Genomic DNA, 20,948 nt, shown 5'->3' with positions numbered 1-20,948 from the left:
CCTTAGAAGGCCGTAAGGATTCTGGCTTAGCCTGTGAATGAGAGGAAAGACATTGGTTGGTTTTGAGCAGAAGGATGATGTGATTCGATTCAGATATCAACAGGCTCACTCTGAAATATAGACATAGCAAAGATGAGGCTATTATAATCTTGGTGACAGCTGAAAGCTGGCCACAGCCACGGAGCTGGGAGAGGAGGGTCAGATTCTAGATACAGTTTGAAGACAGTGCCATCAAAATTTGCTACTGAACAAACCAGACAAGAATGCCAAAGGTTTTAAAACCAAACAACTGGTTAAAATAACTGGTAGGGGCTGAACTGTGGCAGCCGCTTAAGACAGGGTTTACAGTGCTGGCATCCCATATGAACACTGGTTACTGCCCTGGCTGTTCCACTTCCAATCCAGCTCTCTGCTAATGCGCCTGAGAAAGCAATGGAAGACGGCCCCAGTCCCTGGGCCCCTGCATCCATGTGGGACACCCAGAAGGAGCTCCTGACTCCTGGCATTGGTCTGGCCATTTGGGGAATGAACCAGGGAATAGAAGATCTCTCTGTCTTTCCTTCTCTCTCTCTGTAACTCTGCCCTACAAATAAATAAATAAATGTTTAAAATAAATAAATAAATAAATGACCGGGAGAGAGGCCATTCACATAAATGGAGAAGACTATTGATAAGACTTCACAGCAGATGGAGAATGGGATGGGGGTGAAGATCAAACAGAGAAAGATTTTAGATGTATAGGATGTAACCAAGAAAAGACAATGCATAGGTAGTCAGCTATTCAAGTAGAGGCAAATCCAGGGAGGAAGTTAGGAATAGAAATATACATTTGAGAGTCATCGGCATATATAGGCACATGGTGTCCAAATTCATGTGGCTATATGAGATCCCTAGAGAGTGACTGCAAACAGAAATAAGCGGTCAATATACCGAGCCCTAGATTTTAAAGTCAGGAAGGGATAAAGAGGCACTAGGCAAAGGAGATCAAGAAGGAAAAGAAAATTTATAATTCTGTGACGTGAACAAAGTATTTCCAAAAAAAGGAAGAAATGATGAACTGTCAAATGGATTAGAGAATTGAGAGCCACAGGAGCTGCCAACAGGGAAATACCCATACCCATGATAAGGAACAATGCTGAGACTAGTGACGACGAAAGCCTGATACCTCAACTCTATTTCCCTGAAAAAAAAGGGGCCTTCCTTATTTTATTTTTTTATTTTTTGACAGGCAGAGTGGACAGTGAGAGAGAGAGACAGAGAGAAAGGTCTTCCTTTGCCGTTGGTTCACCCTCCAATGGTTGCTGCGGCCGACGCACCGCGCTGATCCGATGGCAGGAGCCAGGTACTTATCCTGGTCTCCCATGGGGTGCAGGGCCCAGGTACCTGGGCCATCCTCCACTGCACTCCCAGGCCACAGCAGAGAGCTGGCCTGGAAGAGGGGCAACCGGGACAGAATCCGGAGCCCTGACCAGGACTAGAACTTGGTGTGCCGGCGCCGCAAGGCGTGGAGGATTAGCTAGTGAGCCGCGGCGCCGACGAGGCCTTCCTTATACCTCACCATATTTATCAACCATGTGTACAGACATCCATTCGGATCTCTATCTACATCCATTTGTGAAATCACGGTGTGTGACAAATCATCATTTGTGAAATCACGGTGTGTGACCTGATGCCACTGACACAGTATACCTTAACATTGCCTCTCAAGGAACACATGTTCATTTCAACACATACTTTTTTAGAGAACGCCCTGGAAATATTTAGCTCTCTTGGCCTGGCTCATACCTGCTTTTCTCTAGTTCTTGGTTTAATTTTCACTAAGATGCCCTTCTTGCTTTCACATCTCTCCAGCACTGTTTGATTACTCCAGCACTGCTCGATCCTCCTGTGCGCTATTAGAGCACCTGCATGCACTCTTGTCACTACATACTCTCTGGTAACTGATTTTTTACTTGTCTGTGTCTTCACTAAACGATAATATCCTGAAAGCTGAAATTGGGTGTCTTTCACCTGTACAGCACACTGTGAAGCAGTTTTATATCAGATAGGAACTCAAGAAATATTTGATAAACAAACCTTTAAGTGTTGGTAATGACAATTTCATATGTAGCTTCACATTTCTTGCAAGGAACTCACAAAAGCTTTGGAGCAATTTAAGAATCCATACATAAATATTCTCTCTCCACATATTTATCACACATATGGATGTTTATAAATATACAGAAACAAAGTTGTGCTTAAATGGGAAAATGAGGAAACTGCTGGCATAGCAAATGCAAGATAAGGAAAAGGGAAGGAACAAAGATCTGCCAGAATTGTACTGCGTATTTGTACTGGTTACAATCAAGGTCAAGGAAGATTTCTGTTATTTTTGATAGGCAGGTTTTTTTAGTGCAATTTAGTTCCTCCTCAGCCGGAAGCCTTTTTCTTACCCTTTTACACCTAATTTTGGTTTTACAGTTAACACTTTTTCAGACCTCTGTCATCCCTGGACCATCTTATTGTTAACTGGGAAAGAAGGTGGGAACTGATGTAGTCTCCAAAAGTTATCTGTAGTGATAGGAGTTTATAAGGCAATAAATAAGTGGAAAGCGACAGTGTTATAAGACCACCAAAGCTTATGTACTTCTTTGTCTATGATTTCAGTTTACTTCCAAAACTGATATTTACTGACTATTTAGTATAGGCCAGACACTATGCTAATCACATGACATACAAGTAGGATTTAGTTTCTTGGTTTCAAGAAGCTTACTGACCAGTACAGGCAAACATATAAAAATACATACAATTTATTATAGCATAAATTAATAACAAATAAAGATAAATACTAGGTGCTTGAGGAGCCTCAGGGTTTAAGGAAGTTTTATAAAGAAATACACTCACCCTATGTTGTTCTAAGCTGAGAGACAAGACAGTAAGAAATATTCTATCAGGGTTGGCGCCATAGCTCACTTGGTTGATCCTTTGCCTGTGGCACTGGCATCCCAAATGGATGCCGGGTTCTAGTCCCGGTTGGGGTGCAGGTTCTAGTCCCTGTTGCTCCTCTTCCAGTCCAGCTCTCTACTGTGGCCCGGGAGGGCAGTGGAGGATGGCCCAAGTGCTTGGTCCCCTACACCGGCATGGGAGAACAGCAAGAAGCACCTGGCTTCTGGCTTCGGATCGGCACAGCACAGGCCGTGGTGGCCATTTGGGGAGTGAACCAACAGAAGGAAGACCTTTCTCTCTGTCTCTCTCTCACTGTCTATAACTCTGTCAAATAAATTAAAATATATATATATATATAAAGAAAGAAAGATGTTCTATCATGAACAACAATATGCTAGTGTAATATGACATGGCATTGACAGCATGAGCAAAAGTGGGAGGTATAAAAGGCATGGTCCGTGTTGGGAACTGCCAACAGTACACTATAACTAAAAGTATGTCACTTAAAGTATGTGGTGGGAGTAGCTAGAGAGATACTTGGAGATACTGATAAGGACTGAATAATGAATGGCCCTAAATAGCATGTTAAGGAGCTTGGGTCCTATGTGAAGGATAATGAGAAAGCCCACAGGAGCCTTATTGGCAACAGCATAGATTAATTCATAGGGACAAGATTAGAAACCAGGAGACAACATGTATTAGGCAAGAAATGATGAGTGCTTAACTGTACAGTACAATATCAATGGAGAAGAGTTATTTAGGAGATTAGTAAATAATTGCACGTTGGGTGTCATGGTAGGAAGATAATGCAGAGTAGAGATAAAGGAAAGAAATAATGAGTGAAGACAGGGTTCTGTCCCTCCCAAGCAACTGGGTGGATGGTGAAACTGCAAACTGAGATAAAGAATAAAGTATATGGGCTAGCCTGTAATGCAGCGGGTTGAACTGCCGCCTGTAGCACCCACATCTCATACGAGCATTGACTGGAGTCCTTGCTGCTCCACTTCTGATCAAGCTCCCTGCCAATGTGCTGGGAAGGCAGTAGAAGATGGCCCAAGTGGTTAGCCTCCTGCACCCACGTGGGAGACCAGAATAAAGCTCCTGGCTTAGGCCTGGCCCAGTCCTGGCTATTGCAGCCATTTGGGGAGTGAACCAGTGGATGGAAGATTTCTCTCTCTCTGCCTCTGCTTCTCCCTCTCTGTAGCTCTGCCTTTCAAATAAATAAATAAATCTTATTTAAAAAATAAAGTATAAGTGAGAATTATTACAGTAATTGATAACATTTATTTAATACGTGACAGGCACTATACTCTATGGCATCGCCCATTACTATTCTATATGGGTTGCATTTTGAGATTTAAACTTGTATTAAACATAGTCAAATTTCATGCTGTTACTTGCATCAGTATTGGCCAGTGTACTGCTATAATAATGTTACAGACTGTGCTAAGAACTGGAACCAGAATGCCTAGGTTTGAATCTTGGCTAAAGGAGGAGGACTTTATACTTCTCTCCAGATCTCAGTTTTACCATCTATAAAACAGAGATAGTAAGAGAGTACTTCAACAAGTTCATCACAAATGAAATTAAAAAATAAATTTTGGCACAAAAAAAATTTTGATCTAAGCATATGATGAAAAATGTATATAATGAAAAAACTATGCATGAATTACAAATTTTTTGTACCAAAGTAAACTTATATTTTTATTCAACTTTCCACAAACTTTTTGAAGTACCTTGAAGTGTTATCTTCCTACTTCATGGGTTATTTGAGGACTAAATGAGTTAATACATGCAAAGCATATACCACAGAGCCTGGCACATACTCAATATCCCATAAATGTTACTAAGCCTCCCTATTACTCTGCTTCTTAAGGTCACCTTAGAATATTCCATGTGACAACAGAATAATGCTTGAAAAAACCCCAACCATCTAGAACATGTAATTCTTTGAGGATGAACAATAATAGTGGAGATAGACAGGAGCATTTGTGGGCCACTGATGGAAAGGTTCCTAGAAACTGTGCCACCTACAAACTCGTGTTGTGAATCAGAATATCATGACTTCTGGGGCCAGCGCTATGGTGTAGCCGGTAAAGCCGCAGCCTGTAATGCGGGCAACCCATATGGGCGCCAATTTGAGTCCCGGCTGGGACACTTCTGATCCAGCTCTCCGCTATGACCTGGGAAAACAATGGAAGATGGCCCAAGTCCTTGGGCCCCTGAACCCATGTGGGAGACCCAGAAGAAGCTCCTGGCTCCTGGCTTTGGATCGGTATAGCTCCGGCCTTTGCGGCCAATTGGAGAATGAACCAGTGGATGGAAAACCTCTCTCTCTCCCTTTTCTTCTCTGTGTAACTCTGACTTTCAAATAAATAAATAAATCTTTAGAAAGAAAAAAAAAAAAAGAATATCATGACTTCTAAAATACATGCTGGGGGCAGCATTGTAGCGTAGCAGGCTAAGCCTTCGTCTGCAGTGCCAGCTTCCCATGGGCACCAGTTTGTGTCCCTGCTGCTCTTCTCCCAATCCAGCTTTCTGCTATGGCCTGGGAAAACAATAGAAGATGGCCCAACTGCCTGGGCTCTGCACCTGTATAGGAGACACAGAGGAAGCTCCTGGCTCCTGGCTTCAGGTCAGCCCAGCTCTAGATACTGCAACCATTTGCAGAGTAACCAGCAGAGAGAAGATCATTCCCTCTGCTCTAATTCTACCTCTCAAATAAATAAATCTTCAAAACAAACAAAAAAAATAGCTGGTGAACTCTTATTAAAATCTACCTTTTATTCACTCCAAAGTAAAGACTTAAGCTTAGATTCCCATTAAAGCAGAAAAGACATTTATATAATCAATTATCATTTAACTACACATTAGAGACCATTATAAGTAAATACCAAAAATAACTAGTGTCTGTCCTTTCATACTCAGCTATGTTCCTCCTGAATCTCAGGGCAGACAGCTTCACATACCTCCTCTTTCAATGTTGTACCTTACTGTAATACAAATTAAATTTGAATATAGGTAAAAATAAGGAAGTATTTGCATTAAACAGATAGCCCAGTGTATATACTCTAACAAAACAATAACAAAATTCAGAGTTTATATCAAGTTTGTGGGAAAATCATAGTTTAGCTACCAAACTTAAGTTTCATTAAAGATATTTTCAAATAATATCATTGACTTAAATAAAAACAAATAAAACGTTTAGGAGTATAAGAAATACAGAACTACTACCAAAAGATAGGAGTGATTCAGTAAAACAGAGGACAGGCTTGGGGCTGGTTTTGTAACACCCCATATAACCCTATATAACTCAGTAATCATTACTACTGAGGCTGACCATGTGGCAACAGTGACAACATCTACCCCAGATTTTTCTCTTCCAGATCTATGGTTACAAATGACTGGAGAACTTAAAGAGTTTTATCAGAATTAACTCCAAACAATAATTAATAATCAAATTACTTCGGGTAAGCAGCGTGGGTCTGCTGACCAGGAAGGGCTGGGTTTGCAGATGGTGGAACCGCTCCTTGGCTGAGAGAAGACAGCTGCTCGGGGGGAAGGCTGTAGCTCTGAAGATGGCTCATCTGTGCATTCCCTGCAACCAGGTAAGCACCACTCTGTGGAGGCCCTGGATATACCTACAACAATCAATGAGAAACATACTTGATTCCAAAATTTCAACCGGCAAACCAATCTTTCTTTTTAGAGGCATTCAGTTACAAGGACAAAAACTGCTTCTCTGGGGCCGGTGCTGTGGCATAGCAGGTAAAGCCACTGCCTGCGGTGCCGGCATCTCATATGGGCACCAGTTCAGTCCCACCTGCTCCACTTCCAATCCAGCTCTCTGCTATGGGCTGAGAAAGCAGTGAAAGATGGCCCAAGTCCTTGGGCCCCTGCACCAGCATGGGAGATCAGGAAGAAGCTCCTGGCTTTGTATCAGTGCAGCTCCAGCTGTTGCAGCCAACTGGGGAGTAAGCCAGCTGATGGAAGACCTCTCTCTCTCTCTCTCTCTCTCTGCCTCTCCTTCTCTGTGTAAATCTTTCAAATAAATAAATAAATAAAATCTTCAAAATAAATTGCTTCTCTGTAATTTTTATAAAAGTTAATTCTGCCCATAAGCATATATAAAAAGCTTTTCCATGAAACTACCAGTTGATGATTGTTTTAAATTCATTTATCTCCATACAAAAGCATTAAAGCAACTTACCCTAAAACATTATACTAATATAACCTTTCTTTTTACTGAATGTATTTAATATTTTCCACATTAACACTTTAAAAGTTTTCAAAAGATAATGAGGAAGTATATTTGACTTCACTGTTGTATTGTATCTGTAATTTACATTTTCTAAATCAGAATTTATTGAATATAGGTCAAGCTTTCTAAATCAAGGATCAATAAATTTGTTTTCTTTGTAAAGGGCCAGATATATTTAATAGGCTTTAGGAGTTATATGTTCTCTGTCACAACTACTCAACTTTGCCAGTACAGAAAGCAGCCACAGACAATGCAGATATGATTGATTGATGGTAGCTGCATTACAGTAAAAATTTATTTAGAAAAAAACAGGCAATAGGCTGGGTCTGTCTTTCTACTCCTGCATCGAAAAAATGTATTTTTTTAAATCTGAGACGGAAGTCTTTTTTAAAATGTACTTATTGTACTTGAAAAAAAGAGAAATACAAAATATGAATTACCTCCCATCTCCTAGTTCATTTCTCCTCAAATGTCTGCACCTGAGGCTGGCCAGGTTAACGCTATGAGCTGGAAACTCCAAACAGATCTCTCATGTGGGTAGCAGGGACTCAAGTACTTGAGCCATCACCTGCTGCCTCCCAAGGTGTACATCAGCTGGAAACTGGAACTGGGAGCAGGGATGGAATTTGAACCCAGGTACTCCATTATGGGTATGGGAAGTGGGCATCTCAAGCAGCATCTTAACTGCTAAGCCAAATGCCCACCCACCTTAAATATCCAAAGTCTTAGACATATAATGTTCTTTTTTACAGTGTTCATTAGATTCTTCCATTTCATATGTCTGAAAACAGAACTTCCATCGTCTATGTAGTAGGAATGCTACCCTATGTTAAGACAGTAAAGCAACTACCAAAAGACAAAAACAATATTCACTTGGTACTTCCATGAATCATAAAAGATTCACCATATATCAGAATCCAAAAGGTCTCCATTATAAACAAGGCCACAGAAGTTCTCACAACTGTACTTCATTGTTTTTTGCAAACTAAACCTAACTCAAACTGATGTTCAGGATCCCTTTAGAAAGGTATTATCTAGCCCCAGGTTTCTCCAGCATGGCTGTTTATCTTGAGGTTGCTGGCTCCTTCATTTCAGGGGAAATAATCATGCAAAAAGATGAATCTGAAAAAGTTTGTTTACTCTACACAGATAAAATGGGGTACCTGGCTAATTATTCCTTATGCTTGGAACTTGCTGAGTTTATGGGAAAGTTATTCTTAAAACAAGCTGTTTGGTGTGAAAAGAAGGAAAAGGTCCCTATGCTGCATCACACATGCTCTCATATAAAACAGAGGGAAAAATTCCAGATTAAAGCAGTTTATTCAAAATATACATTTCATTGGTTTATAACAGCTTTTCCATTTCTTTTTTCCCCACTAAATTAGAACTTCAATAAATTTAAGACTTTCTAGCTCTGAAAGTACCACATTTTGTATTTTTTCAAAAACTACCGAGACAGACTGACATAAAAAAGGTGATATATATTTAGTGTATACAACTTGGCAACTTTGGAGATATGTATATTTCCATGGAACCATCACCATAATCTATCATATACTGTATGTGTTAAGCATACTCAGCAGGGCTGGTGCTGTGGCATATCTGGTAAAGCTGCCACCTGCAGCGCCAGAATACTGTATGGGCACCGTTCAAATCCCAGTTGTTCCACTTCCAATCCAGCTCTCCACTACAGCCTGGGAAAGCAGTAGACGATGACCCAAAGCCTTGAGCCTCTGCAACTGCATTGGAGACCTGAAAGTAGTTCCTGGCTCCTAGCTTCAGATCAGCCCAGTTCCGGCCACTGCAGACATTTGGGGAGTGAACCAGCAGATAGAAGACCTCTTTCTCTGTCTCTGATTCTCTGTAACTCTGGCTTTTGAATAAATAAATAAATAAATAAATAAATCTTAAAAAAAAAAAAAAAAAGAATATTCAGCACAAGTGGCTCACTATACAATCAAAAGCTGTAGACCACATCTGTTTTTTTTGTTTTAAAGCCTGATGGGTGATTATATTGTTAAGTCCATCCTTATACAAAAACTGTAAAAAAAAAAAAAAAAAAAAAAGTATTGGTATATTTAGCATATTTTACATTGTATTCATCAAGTTAAAAATTTTTTCTAAACTTTTCTACACATTAGTTTCAGAACATTTGACATTTACACGGATCACTTTAACTAGTAAGGTGGCATTGGTTCCTGCCAACTTAATGGGATTTGAAGTCCCATGGCAAGTTTTTAGCTTTACCCTTAGGGTTAAGTCCGAGGGAACATGTGCCCAACTATACATCTCCTCCCTCTCTTATTCCCACTCTTTACAGGGATCAATTTTCAGTTGGGTTTAAACACCTAAGAATAATTCTGTGTTAATTAATGAGTTCAACCAATGGTATTAAGTAGAAAAAGAAAATACTAAAAAGAATAAAATAGTAAGTTGTTCCTCAACAGTCAGGACAAGGGCTGATCAATCATTGCTTCTCATGGTGTCAGTTTCACTTCTACAGGTTTCCTTTTAGGTACTCAGTTGTCACAGATCAGGGAGAACATATGATATTTGTCCCTTTGGGACTGGCTTATTTCACTCAGCACGATGTTTTCCAGATTCTTCCATTTTGTTGCAAATGACCGGCTTTCATTGTTTTTTACTGCTGCATAGTATTCTACAGAGTACATATCCCATAATTTCTTTATCCAGTCTTCTATTGATGGGCATTTAGGTTGATTCCATATCTTAGCTATTGTGAATTGAGCTGCAATAAACATTGAGGTACAGATAGCTCTTTTATTTGCCAATTTAATTTCCCTTGGGTAAATTCCGAGGAGTAGGGTGGCTGGGTCGTGTAGTAGGGCTATATTCAGGTTTCTGAGGAACCTCCAAATTTCGGATCTGGCTGAAAACCCCATGAGAATTTCTCAGGCATGGAAAGTCAAGACGCTGTGGCAAAAATGACCTAAGTGAAAGATCTCTGTGAGTAAGATCCCAGTGGAAAGAAGGGGCCATCAAAGAAGGAGGTACCTTTCTCTGAAGGGAGGAGAGAACTTCCACTTTGATTATGGCCTTGTCTAAATAAGGTCAGAGTTGGTGAACTCAAGGGGCTTCCATAGCTTTGGCATCTAATGATAAGAGCCTAGGGTGATCACTGACATCATAAATAAGAGTGTCAATTGTTAAATCAACAACAGGAGTCACTGTGCACTTTGCTCCCCATGTCCTTAATGTGTTGTATTATGAGAATTAATGGTAAAACTAATCTTCAAACAGTACTTTATACTTTGTGTGTGTGTGTGGGTGCAAACTGTTGAAATCATTACTCAGTATAGAGTTGATCTTCTGTATATAAAGGTAATTAAAAATGCATCTTAATGAAGAATGGGATGGGAGAGGGAATAGGAGATGGGATAGTTTGTGGGTGGGAGGGTGCTTATGGGGGGAAGAAACGCTATAATCCAAAAGTTGTACTTCTGAAATTTATATTTATTAAATAAACGTTTTCTATTAAAAAAGAATGCATGACATTTACAAAAACAAATCTATTTCAAATACATTTTAAAATTTAAAATACACTTAAGTTTTTAAAAGCTTACCTGAGAAGCAGAAACACCAGATGACTGCATATAATACTGCTGATTCTGTAATTTTGCATACATAGAATACATCGGATCTTCATTCATTAACTTGGTATACAATGAAAGTGCCTCCATCACTTTAACATTAAGTTCTGAGAGTTCTGAATGTTTTCTAAAATATTAAATGATAATATGAAACAAAGTTGTTACTTAACTCCTATGTTCTAAATAATGAAAATCAAAATAACAAAAAGTAGAACTGACAAATATTATTAAAAATTTAACCTGTGACAGAAATATCCTGTATTTTAGCTCTAAAGCAACCCAAACTGTTCAAGATTTAGGTACTATGCTGGGAGAATTCCAGCTCACTGTACTTGATTATACCCTGCAATACCTAAGTTTCCCTAGCTATTAACAGATGGGCGATTTATGGGCCATGATAATGTCACTTTAGCAAAGCAAGTATCACTAGTTAAGCCTCATTTTTAAAAAACTAACATGGTGGCTGGCGCCGCGGCTCACTAGGTTAATCCTCCATCTTGCGGCGCCGGCACACCGGGTTCTAGTCCCGGTCAGGGCTCCGGATTCCGTCCCGGTTGCCCCTCTTCCAGGCCAGCTCTCTGCTGTGTCCAGGAGTGCAGTGGAGGATGGCCCAAGTCCTTGGGCCCTGCACCCCATGGGAGGAGACCAGGATAAGTACCTGGCTCCTGCCATCGGATCAGCGCGGTGTGCCAGCCACAGCGCGCCGGCCTCGGCGGCCACTGGAGGGTAAACCAACAGTAAAGGAAGACCTTTCTCTCTGTCTCTCTCTCTCTCACTGTCCACTCTGCCTGTCAAACAAACAAACAAACAAAAAACTAACATGGTAAAAAGTCAATTAAATCCTCACTTAAGAAAAAAAAAAGAAAAAGAAAAGTCTAATTTTCCAATCTAGATGAAAAATAAGAGCATGTGAATTGGTTCCTTTGGAATTTCTCTTTTGAAAGGCACATGTAACTCACTTTCCAGTTTATAGAGATAGCTTCAGGTAAGAATATATAAAATATAGATATAACACGTTTTACCTATCAATATCTTCTAGCTTTTCATCAATGAGAGGTCCCATCTGGTGACACATTGCTAAGATAAGAAGATTGAAGAAATATAAGAAAGCATAACAAAAGTGAACTTCTGATAGTCATATAACTTACAGAATAAAAGATCTAACCTATAGTAAGAAAAATCATAACACAGAACCCAAAATTGTATTAAAGCACAATAGTGACAACTTAATCTAAAACACTGATTTCAAAATTTAAAGAAAATTTCACTTTATAAAAGTCTAAAGTGTTGAGTAGACTAATTTATGTGTAAGAATTCAAACTCCACCCAGGGTTTAAACAACATATGAAAGTGAGACTGACCCAAGAAAAAATGAGAAAAGTTATATTTGCAGTATCATTCTCAAAAAGGATCTTGTTAAGAGAACACTAATTTAACTTCTAATTATTCTTTACTTGCAAGGTAACAGGAAAATCAGGTTTACCTTCCAGATGAAGCAGCTCCGGAAGATCTGGCTGATCATCACTGGGATCTGTACTTTGCAACATCTGTAGCAACTGATCCATTTTATCCTACAAGAAATAAGTAGTTACTATAAAAAGCAACTACATCCAACATTATGATCTCACTTTGTTAAATGGATAGAACTTGTACAATTCATAGTTATGAAGACTTTAATTTTCCTTTGATATTTTTAGCATCCCATGTGTCCTCTCTAATATCATGTAAAGTCAAAATCTTAAAAGTTCTTTCTATGTATTCTAAAACTACTCATAGAGATTACAGAGCCACATTTAAAGAAATAACACGTGAGTTCTTCAATCTCATGTCATGCTAAAGGATTTCACTTTGTTTTAGAGCAGCTGTAGCTTAGTCAAGCAACAGGTGTAACATCCCTTTCAAAATGGCAATGCATGACTAACAGCTTAGTCATTACTACTTCTCCCTCACAGTGAATCCAGCAGCTGCTTCAGTAAGGCAGAGCTCAGATATAATACAGCTGTTCTTCTAAGCAGGGCTCTAAGGATCTATTCTATGTTTACTTTCTGCCAGCATTTCAGATTGTCATATTATGGAAGAGGAAGACTCATGGTTTCTCTATCCCATTTGGGAAAGGCTGGAAAGCATCTTAAATCAATGCCTCGGATCTATTCCAGAATCTTCTGTATATGGAGCAATGAAACTAATGAAACAATCATAAATATACCCATTACATAAGGACACATATTTATATGCATTTTTAAAAACCAAAGTAAATATACTAAAGATGCTACTAAAATAGTTACAAATCTCTCTCTGCAACTGGTTTTTCTAGGATTGGTATTATACATTGGTACATGGGGGAAACAATTCAAAGACTAAACTAACCAAAGTAATTATGTGTAACAAAAACAAAAACAAAAAGCTGTTTTGTGAAGTAAAGGAGTTTGGGAAATAAATTAAATATTTTAGTGATGACACAAGTATACGAAAAACTTTTCCCAAGTAAAAGACTTCTGTATTTTAAAACTGACAGCATAAAATAAAAAATACAATAAAAATATATCCAGGGTCCAGCGTTATGGTGCAGTGGGTTAAGTCCATCACCTGCAATGCTGACATCCCTATGTGGGCACTGGTACTATGCTGTGGCTTAGTAGGTTGACTCCACCTATAGCATCTGCATTGCGTATGGGTGCCAGTTTGTGTCCTGGCTGCTCCTCTTCTGATCCAGCTCTCTGCTTATGGCCTGGGAAAGCAGTGGAAGATGGCCCAGGTGCTTGAAGCTCCTGACTCCTGGCAATGGATCAGCCCAGCTCCAGTAGTTGTGGTCGTTTGGGGAGTGAACCAGCAGATGAAAGACCTTTCTCTCTGTCCCTCCCTATAACTCTACCTCTAAAATAAATAAAATCTTTAAAAAAAAAATCTTCGGGCCGGCGCCACGGCTCATTTGGCTAATCCTCCGCCTGTGGCACCAGCAACCCAGGTTCTAGACCAGTTGGGGTGCCGGATTCTGTCCCAGTTGCTCCTCTTCCAGGCCAGCTCTCTGCTGTGGCCCGGGAAGGCAGTGGAGGATGGCCCGAATCTTTGGGCCCTGCAACCACATGGGAGACCAGGAGAAGCACCTGGCTCCTGGCTTTGGACTGGCGCAGTGCGCCAGGCCACAATGCGCCAGCCATCGCAGCCATTTCGGGGGTTAACCAACGGAAAAGGAAGACCTTTCTCTCTGTATCTCTCTCTAACTCTGCCTGTCCAAAAAAAAAAAAAAAAAAAGAAAGAAAGAAAGAAAAAACATCTTCTGTTGATGGTCATATCAAATCTCTTTGAAACAAAAATATGTATATGCACTGATGATAATGATCTAAGTGTTAAATAAATTCATCCTTGTGAGCTAATGATTAATGTTATATAATGGATCAAAACAACAGAACTAAATTTCAAGTTCTGAAAAATAAGCAATGCTTCAGCATCTATTCCTACTTATTGTTTTTATACTTGAAGGTGATAATAAAACTGGCTTATATAGAATCTTTGAATATATTCTGAGTTTTAGGTTAGGCATCACAATGGTCTTTCATAAAAAAATACTGTCACCTGCTAGCTGACAATTCATTTTAGTCCTCCCATTTTTGATAGGAAAATATATGAAACCATCTTGGGGCTAGCGTTGTGGTGTAGCAGGTAAAGCCTCTGCCTGCAGTGCTGGCATCCCATATGGGCGCCGGTTCGGGTCCCAGCTGCTCCACTTCCCATCCAGCTCTCTGCTATGGCCTGGGAAGGCAGTAGAGGAAGGCCCAACTTGGGCCTCTGCACCTGCATGGGAGATTCGGAAGATGATCCTGGCTCCTGGCCTCGGATCACTGTAGCTCCAGCCGTTGTGGTCATCTGGGGAATGAACCAATGAATGGAAGACCTCTCTCTCTCTCCCCCTCCCTCCCTCTCTGTAACTCTCTGCCTTTCAAATAAATAAATAAATCTTTAAATATGTATATCTATATGAAACCATCAACTTTATTAATCAGTACAGTTGTCACTTTTTCAATACCAACATCAATATATGGAATTGTCCAAGGAAACTTTTATATTCTGGGGCAATGTACCATAGTGAGAGCCAATATGGACAAGAGGTAAACCTTTCTTCTGTAAAGTGGGAGATGGGGATTATAAAAAAGGGAGGAGAAAAAGGAAATGTCAAATGGTGGCAGGGAGGGTTCTCAGGCAAATTAATTTTAGGAAAGAACACACACAGAAAAATGAAAATCTGAAAAAATTCTCTTAAAATGATCCACACCAGATCAAGCAAACTTATTGAGAGCCAAACAGCCATTTTAGGCTTTGTGCGCTACAAGATCTATGTTGCTGCTATTCAATCAGAAAACATGTAAACAAATGTGGCTGTGTTCCAATAAACTGTATTTATTGCATTACAGGGGCTGGGAATTTGGTATAGTGGGTTAAGTCACTGTCTTCAGCTCCAGCAACCCAAATGGGCACTGGTTCCCCCAACTGCTCCATTTCCAACACAACTCCCCTGCTGGCACATGTCTGAGAAGGTAATGCAGGAGTGCCTGAGAGCTTGGGCCCCTGCACCAACATGAGAGACCCAGAAGTTCCTGGCTTCAGCCTGGCCCACCTCCAGCCACTGCAGACATTTAGGCAGTGAAACAGTAGATGGAAGATCTTTCCAATTCTTTCAAATAAATAAATAAATAAATCTTTAAACAACAACTGTATTTACAAACCAAGCAAATGAGCCTACAGGTGACAGTTTGCTAATCTTTGATCTATACAATGTGACACTAGGAAAATCCTGTATGGCCTTGCTAGTTCCATTAACTTAACAGTTATAACTTAATATTGTTATTCAAAGAAAACTATAATATTAATTTTAGCAGAAAAAGACAGCCACAAACTTGCTTAAAAATAAATAAAGGTAACCAGTTTTAATCTTCACTTTCCTTGTATGTAATAACAGCAGAGACTTCTATAAATCGTAAGCAAACACGAGGAATTAACTTGAATCAAGAAAATATCAAATTTAAATCCTGAGTTTAGGTTCTACCATCTGGCTCCAAAAAACTGTGATTTGAATTATGATCAAGTTGAACCCATATTTTCAAACATAATCATTCAATCTATATGTTGTTGTTGCACATATGACAATGACATATGAAGACATTTAACGTGAAGTTAGCATAATTCTTCCAAATGTCGGGCTGTGTTAAAGCCAAGAAGGGATATGAATTATCTCCAATGATACTCAATATCTTAGCAATGCTTTTATAAAATGATTTGTACAGAAGTAACTAAATGGTAGTTTAATTTTTACAAAGAGTAACTTGTTTTATTCATTCAAGAGATAGTCAATGAAGTGTTCTTTCCTCAGTAATGTGCCAATAGCTTTTTTTTATAGAAGGCTTTTATTTAATAAATATAAATTTCAGAAGTACAACTTTTGGATTATAGTGATTCTTCTACCCATACCTGCCTCTCACCCCCATTTACTTATTTATTTATAAACCATCCTACCTCTTACTCCCTCTCCCATCCCATTCTTCATTAAGATGCATTTTTAATTACCTTTATATACAGAAGATCAACTCTATACTGAGTAATGATTTCAACAGTTTGCACCCACACACACACACAAAGTATAAAGTACTGTTTGAAGGTTAGTTTTACCATTAATTCTCATAATACAACACATTAAGGACATGGGGAGCAAGTGCACAGTGACTCCTGTTGTTGATTTAACAATTGACACTCTTATTTATGATGTCAGTGATCACCCTAGGCTCTTATCATTAGATGCCAAAGTTATGGAAGCCCCTTGAGTTCACCAACTCTGACCTTATTTAGACAAGGCCATAATCAAAGTGGAAGTTCTCTCCTCCCTTCAGAGAAAGGTACCTCCTTCTTTGATGGCTCCTTCTTTCCACTGGGATCTCACTCACAGAGATCTTTCACTTAGGTCATTTTTGCCACAGTGTCTTGGCTTTCCATGCCTAAAATGCTCTCCTGGGCCTTTTAGCCAGATCCAAATGCCTTACGGGCTGATTCTGAGGCCAGAGTGCTGTTTAAGGTATTTTTCATTCTATATGTCTGCTGTGTGTCCTGCTTCCCATGGGCAACAGCTTTAATATGCTGAGTACATAGAAAATAGGTACCCTCATGATTATCAAAAGAAGTATAGAATTGCATTGTGATGTACAAGTTCGCAGTATCTATTAATACAGAAACACACAAATCCTTCAACTTGGCTGTCTGACTCCCAGATATCTATCTAAAGAAATACAAAAACAAATGTTAAAAAAAGGAAGATAAAAGAAAAAGTCTCACTACAATGCTGTTTTTAACAACAGAAACTGGAAACAAGCTGAAGTGTCCAACAATAGAATAATTTTAAAAATCACCATAAACTTATTCCATAAAATATTAAGCAGGAATTAAAAATGAGGTATTGACAGGGTACTGGTCTGCAAAGGAAGTGTCTCAAACAATCTGCTTTATCTGTACTGTTTGAATTTTTACATGAAAAAAATCAAGAGTACCCAAGTAATCAATTTCTTTTAAAAGAAGACAAAAGTACTTCAATACAAATTACCAATGTTACCTATTGCCATGAAATCACTTACTTCATCAATAAAGGCTGGTTCCGGCTCTGGCTCTATTGTCTCTACCTGAACGTCATCACTAAATTGTACCGTCTTCTTCTCTGTTTTAACTGTAAAATATTGTAAGAATTATCTTCTCCTTATAATAAACTTAAAAATCTATTATAAAGCATTTTAAGTTCCAAGAGAAAATTTGAATTTCTTTTACATTCCCATCAAGCTGAGACTCAATTTAAAAACTGGGTTGCAGATTTAGTCAACAAAGACAAAACTTTATTTTATGAAACTGTTAACATTTCTCAATGTCTTCTCATAAAGACTGTACATTTTCCATACAATATTTCACTAAAAGGTATATTTCTGAACTAAAAATTCATCAATCATCTACTACATATCAGAGGTATTAAATTAGTGAAAAAAATTTTATAATGGTGTAAGTGAATTCTGCTATTTAAAATAAATCTTCTTTTAAAATTACAACTCCTTTTTAAAGTAAAAACATTTTTGATAGAAAAACTATACATCTCAGCATAATGAATTAACAAATCAGTTATAGATGCTCTTGCATGTCTAAAAGGCATGCAAGAGAAAATACAGGCCAATGAAGTAATTTTGCAAGTTGCCTTGGCAGGGATCCAAATTTTCTAGAATATCAACCTATACTTTCTAGTTATAGTTTGAAATTTAAAAATGGTAATTAAGGGATCAGCAAATCATTGACCTGAAGCACATAATTCTGTTGCTCTCTAAAGTAATCTTCAGGAACTATTTAATATAACATGAATTAGTAAATATAAGATTATTAATATGACAATCTCCAAATAATACTGAGAGGCATATACAGCGCTAAACTAATGAACTTCCTTTCAATATTTTTCACCCTATAATAACGTGATCAACCAGAATCCATAAAAATATTAAGAACTGAGATGGAAAGGAAGATGGGCAAAATTAAGGCCTTAGGACAAGTAATATGATTTATATATTTTGTGTTGTGAACTTCCAAGCAAAACAGAAACAATTTAATTCCCAACATAAGGAATATATTAATCTAATTCAAGTCATTATAAAGCAAACTTCTAAATACCAAAAAGTTTCAGCTGATTCATTTTCCCATGAAGGAAAAGACACATATACTACAAGCACTTTTGCTTTTCCTATCTTGAGCTATTAACAATCAAAAGTTGGATTAATATTCTTGCCTTTAAGAGAACATAAGGCAGAATTCACATTCTAGCAGCTTACATACAGAACTTGCAGCCCTTTCTCTCACAGGAATACCATTACCATGTATATGTAATAATTATTTTATATACACACATAAGGGCACTTTTAAAAGTTCATGAAAACAGAATTAATGATGTTTGTTTTGATGTAAAAATTTTTTGAAATCCATTCAGAGGGATCTTCAAAAATTTCATAAACGATATGTATCATGAAAAAATTAGACATGGATTTTAAAATCTTAACACCAAAATACCTCTTTTAATTCCATGTTCTGGATAACTTTTGAAGTATTCATGTGCATGATAAAAGTATTATCCCAATATGGTATCTCCAAAACAAAACTAGCTAAGTAGAGTAGATTTTTCTAGTTGACACATTAAATGAAGAGGGTTTCTAGTTTCTCAAAAAGAATGACGCTTACAAAGATCATCCTAGCATGTCTGTTCCAAGCATGAGAACTACAAGTATAGCCAGCGCTGTGGCGCAGTGGGTTAAAGCCCTGGCCTGAAGCACTGGCATCCCATATGGACACTGGTTCTAGTCCTGGCTGCTCCTCTTCTGATTCCAGCTCTCTGCAACGTCCTGGAAAGTAGTATAAGATGGCCCAAGTCCTTGTGCCCCTGCACCCACATGGGAGACCTGGAAGAAGCTCCTGGTTCCTGGCTTCAGGTCGGCACAGCTCCGGCTGTTGTGACCATCTGGGGAATCAACCAGTGGATGAAAGACCTCTCTCTCTGTCTCTACCTCTCTCTGTAACTCTGTCATTCAAATAAATAAAATAAATCTTAAAAAAAAAAACAAAACTACAAGTATAAACCCATTACATACGGTCTGATGTTCCTAATTCCCTTTTAGATTTTCCAGACTGAAACAAAGGGTCTTTTAAAAGTTCATGAAAAAAGTGTAGTATGAAAAAGCCACACATAGACTTCAAAATGTTTGTGCACTAAAATAAACAAGTTTTATTTATTTATTTATTTAATTTAAATTTTCTATGAACTTGAAAAATATGCAAAAAAAACTTAGTGAAGCTTCATTGACCTATGATGAAAAAATGACGAAATGGCTACATGTTCTAAATTAGATGTTCAATCTTATCATGAAGAGAAATCCAAGCAAATTCCATCCTTCCTGACAATTGATTCAGGACAAAAATAAAGCCCCAAAACAAACAAAAAAGAACCCCATACCACTACAACTGCCCTAAGGTTATTAAAAAGCTGACACACTATGCAATGCCATCTGAACAAAGTTCTGTGTTTCTGAGTACTAACAGAAAAAGAACATGTGGCCAGCACTGTGTTGTAGCGAGTTAAGCCACCACTTGCAATGCCAGCATCTCATGTAGGTGCCAGCTTGAGTCCTGGCTGATCCACTTCTGATCTAGCTCCCTACTAACGTGCCTGGGAAAGCAGCAGAAGATGGCCTGAGTGCTTGAACCCATATCAGCCACATGGGAACTCCAGATGGAGTTCCAGGTTCCTGGCTTCAGCCTTGCTCAGCCCCAATTTTAGCATCCATTTGGGGAATGAACCAGCAGATGAGAGATCTCACTCTCCTTCTCCTCTGCTCATAACTCTAACTCTCAAATAAATGAAAGGGGAGGGAAGGGGAGAGGAGGGGAGGGGAGGAGGAGAGGGGAGAGAGAAGGAAAAGAACTTCATAGAAAGAATGGATATCAGAAATGTGTCTATAAGAGTGACAAGATCAAGATAACCTGGCAATAACTATGAGAAGGCATCATTTAATTAAAGATCTGTAATTTCTGGTTTGTTTTTAAAGCTTTCCCTTGAAAAAGAAGTATCTTTTTACTATTAACATGCATATTTATCTATCACGTCTCCTATAAATATTTTATGTAGTATTTATTACAGGAAAGATTCAGTATTACATGTTTTTGGAAATAAAAAAGATGACTAAGACAAAGATCTCTCCTTACAATTCGTAAAAACTAAAAAATACTTAAGCATTATATGGCTTTGTAACTTTTTCCCATCAGCATTAGAGAAAGATGAGATGAAATATTCTAACAGGTAACAGTAGTTAAAAAAAGCTATATAAAAACTCTCCAAAACCTCTACATATTTCAATTACCAATAGTCTTTCTAGACTTGAACTTTTTTTTTCTTAAATAGAGATTATAACACACTTTTATTGATGATTCAAACCTTAGCATTTTGAAGACTGATAGAGTATAGTATTAATAGAAATATAAGCAGGGCTGGCATTGTGGCACAGTGGGTTAAGCACCACTGGCAATGGTGGCATCCCATGGTCAAGTACTGGTTCTAGTCCTGGATGCTCTGCTTCTGACCTTGCTCCCTGTTAATG

The 20,948-nt window shown here is 38.5% G+C and overlaps 1 protein-coding gene across 2 annotated transcripts in view; it reads right to left on the bottom strand.

Moving 5' to 3' along the window:
* Nucleotides 1–20,948, bottom strand: part of STAM (signal transducing adaptor molecule) — a 74,464-nt gene that overhangs the window by 3,927 nt on the left and 49,589 nt on the right. For both annotated transcript variants that reach the window (XM_008268295.5, XM_089311501.1), the window contains 5 exons: nt 17,412–17,500; nt 12,281–12,368; nt 11,820–11,874; nt 10,771–10,924; nt 6,391–6,566 (listed from right to left, as the gene is read on the bottom strand). In XM_008268295.5, coding sequence (XP_008266517.1) covers nt 6,391–6,566; nt 10,771–10,924; nt 11,820–11,874; nt 12,281–12,368; nt 17,412–17,500 — 562 coding nt within the window. The remainder of the gene's footprint in view (nt 1–6,390; nt 6,567–10,770; nt 10,925–11,819; nt 11,875–12,280; nt 12,369–17,411; nt 17,501–20,948) is intronic.

Source organism: Oryctolagus cuniculus, chromosome 13, assembly GCF_051225735.1.
Source record: "Oryctolagus cuniculus isolate XC-2025 breed Fujian yellow rabbit chromosome 13, ASM5122573v1, whole genome shotgun sequence".
In the NCBI taxonomy this organism is placed as follows: Eukaryota; Metazoa; Chordata; class Mammalia; order Lagomorpha; family Leporidae; genus Oryctolagus; species Oryctolagus cuniculus.
The sequence above is the reverse complement of the archived record's forward strand: the minus strand, read 5'-3'. Positions and strand labels throughout refer to the sequence as shown.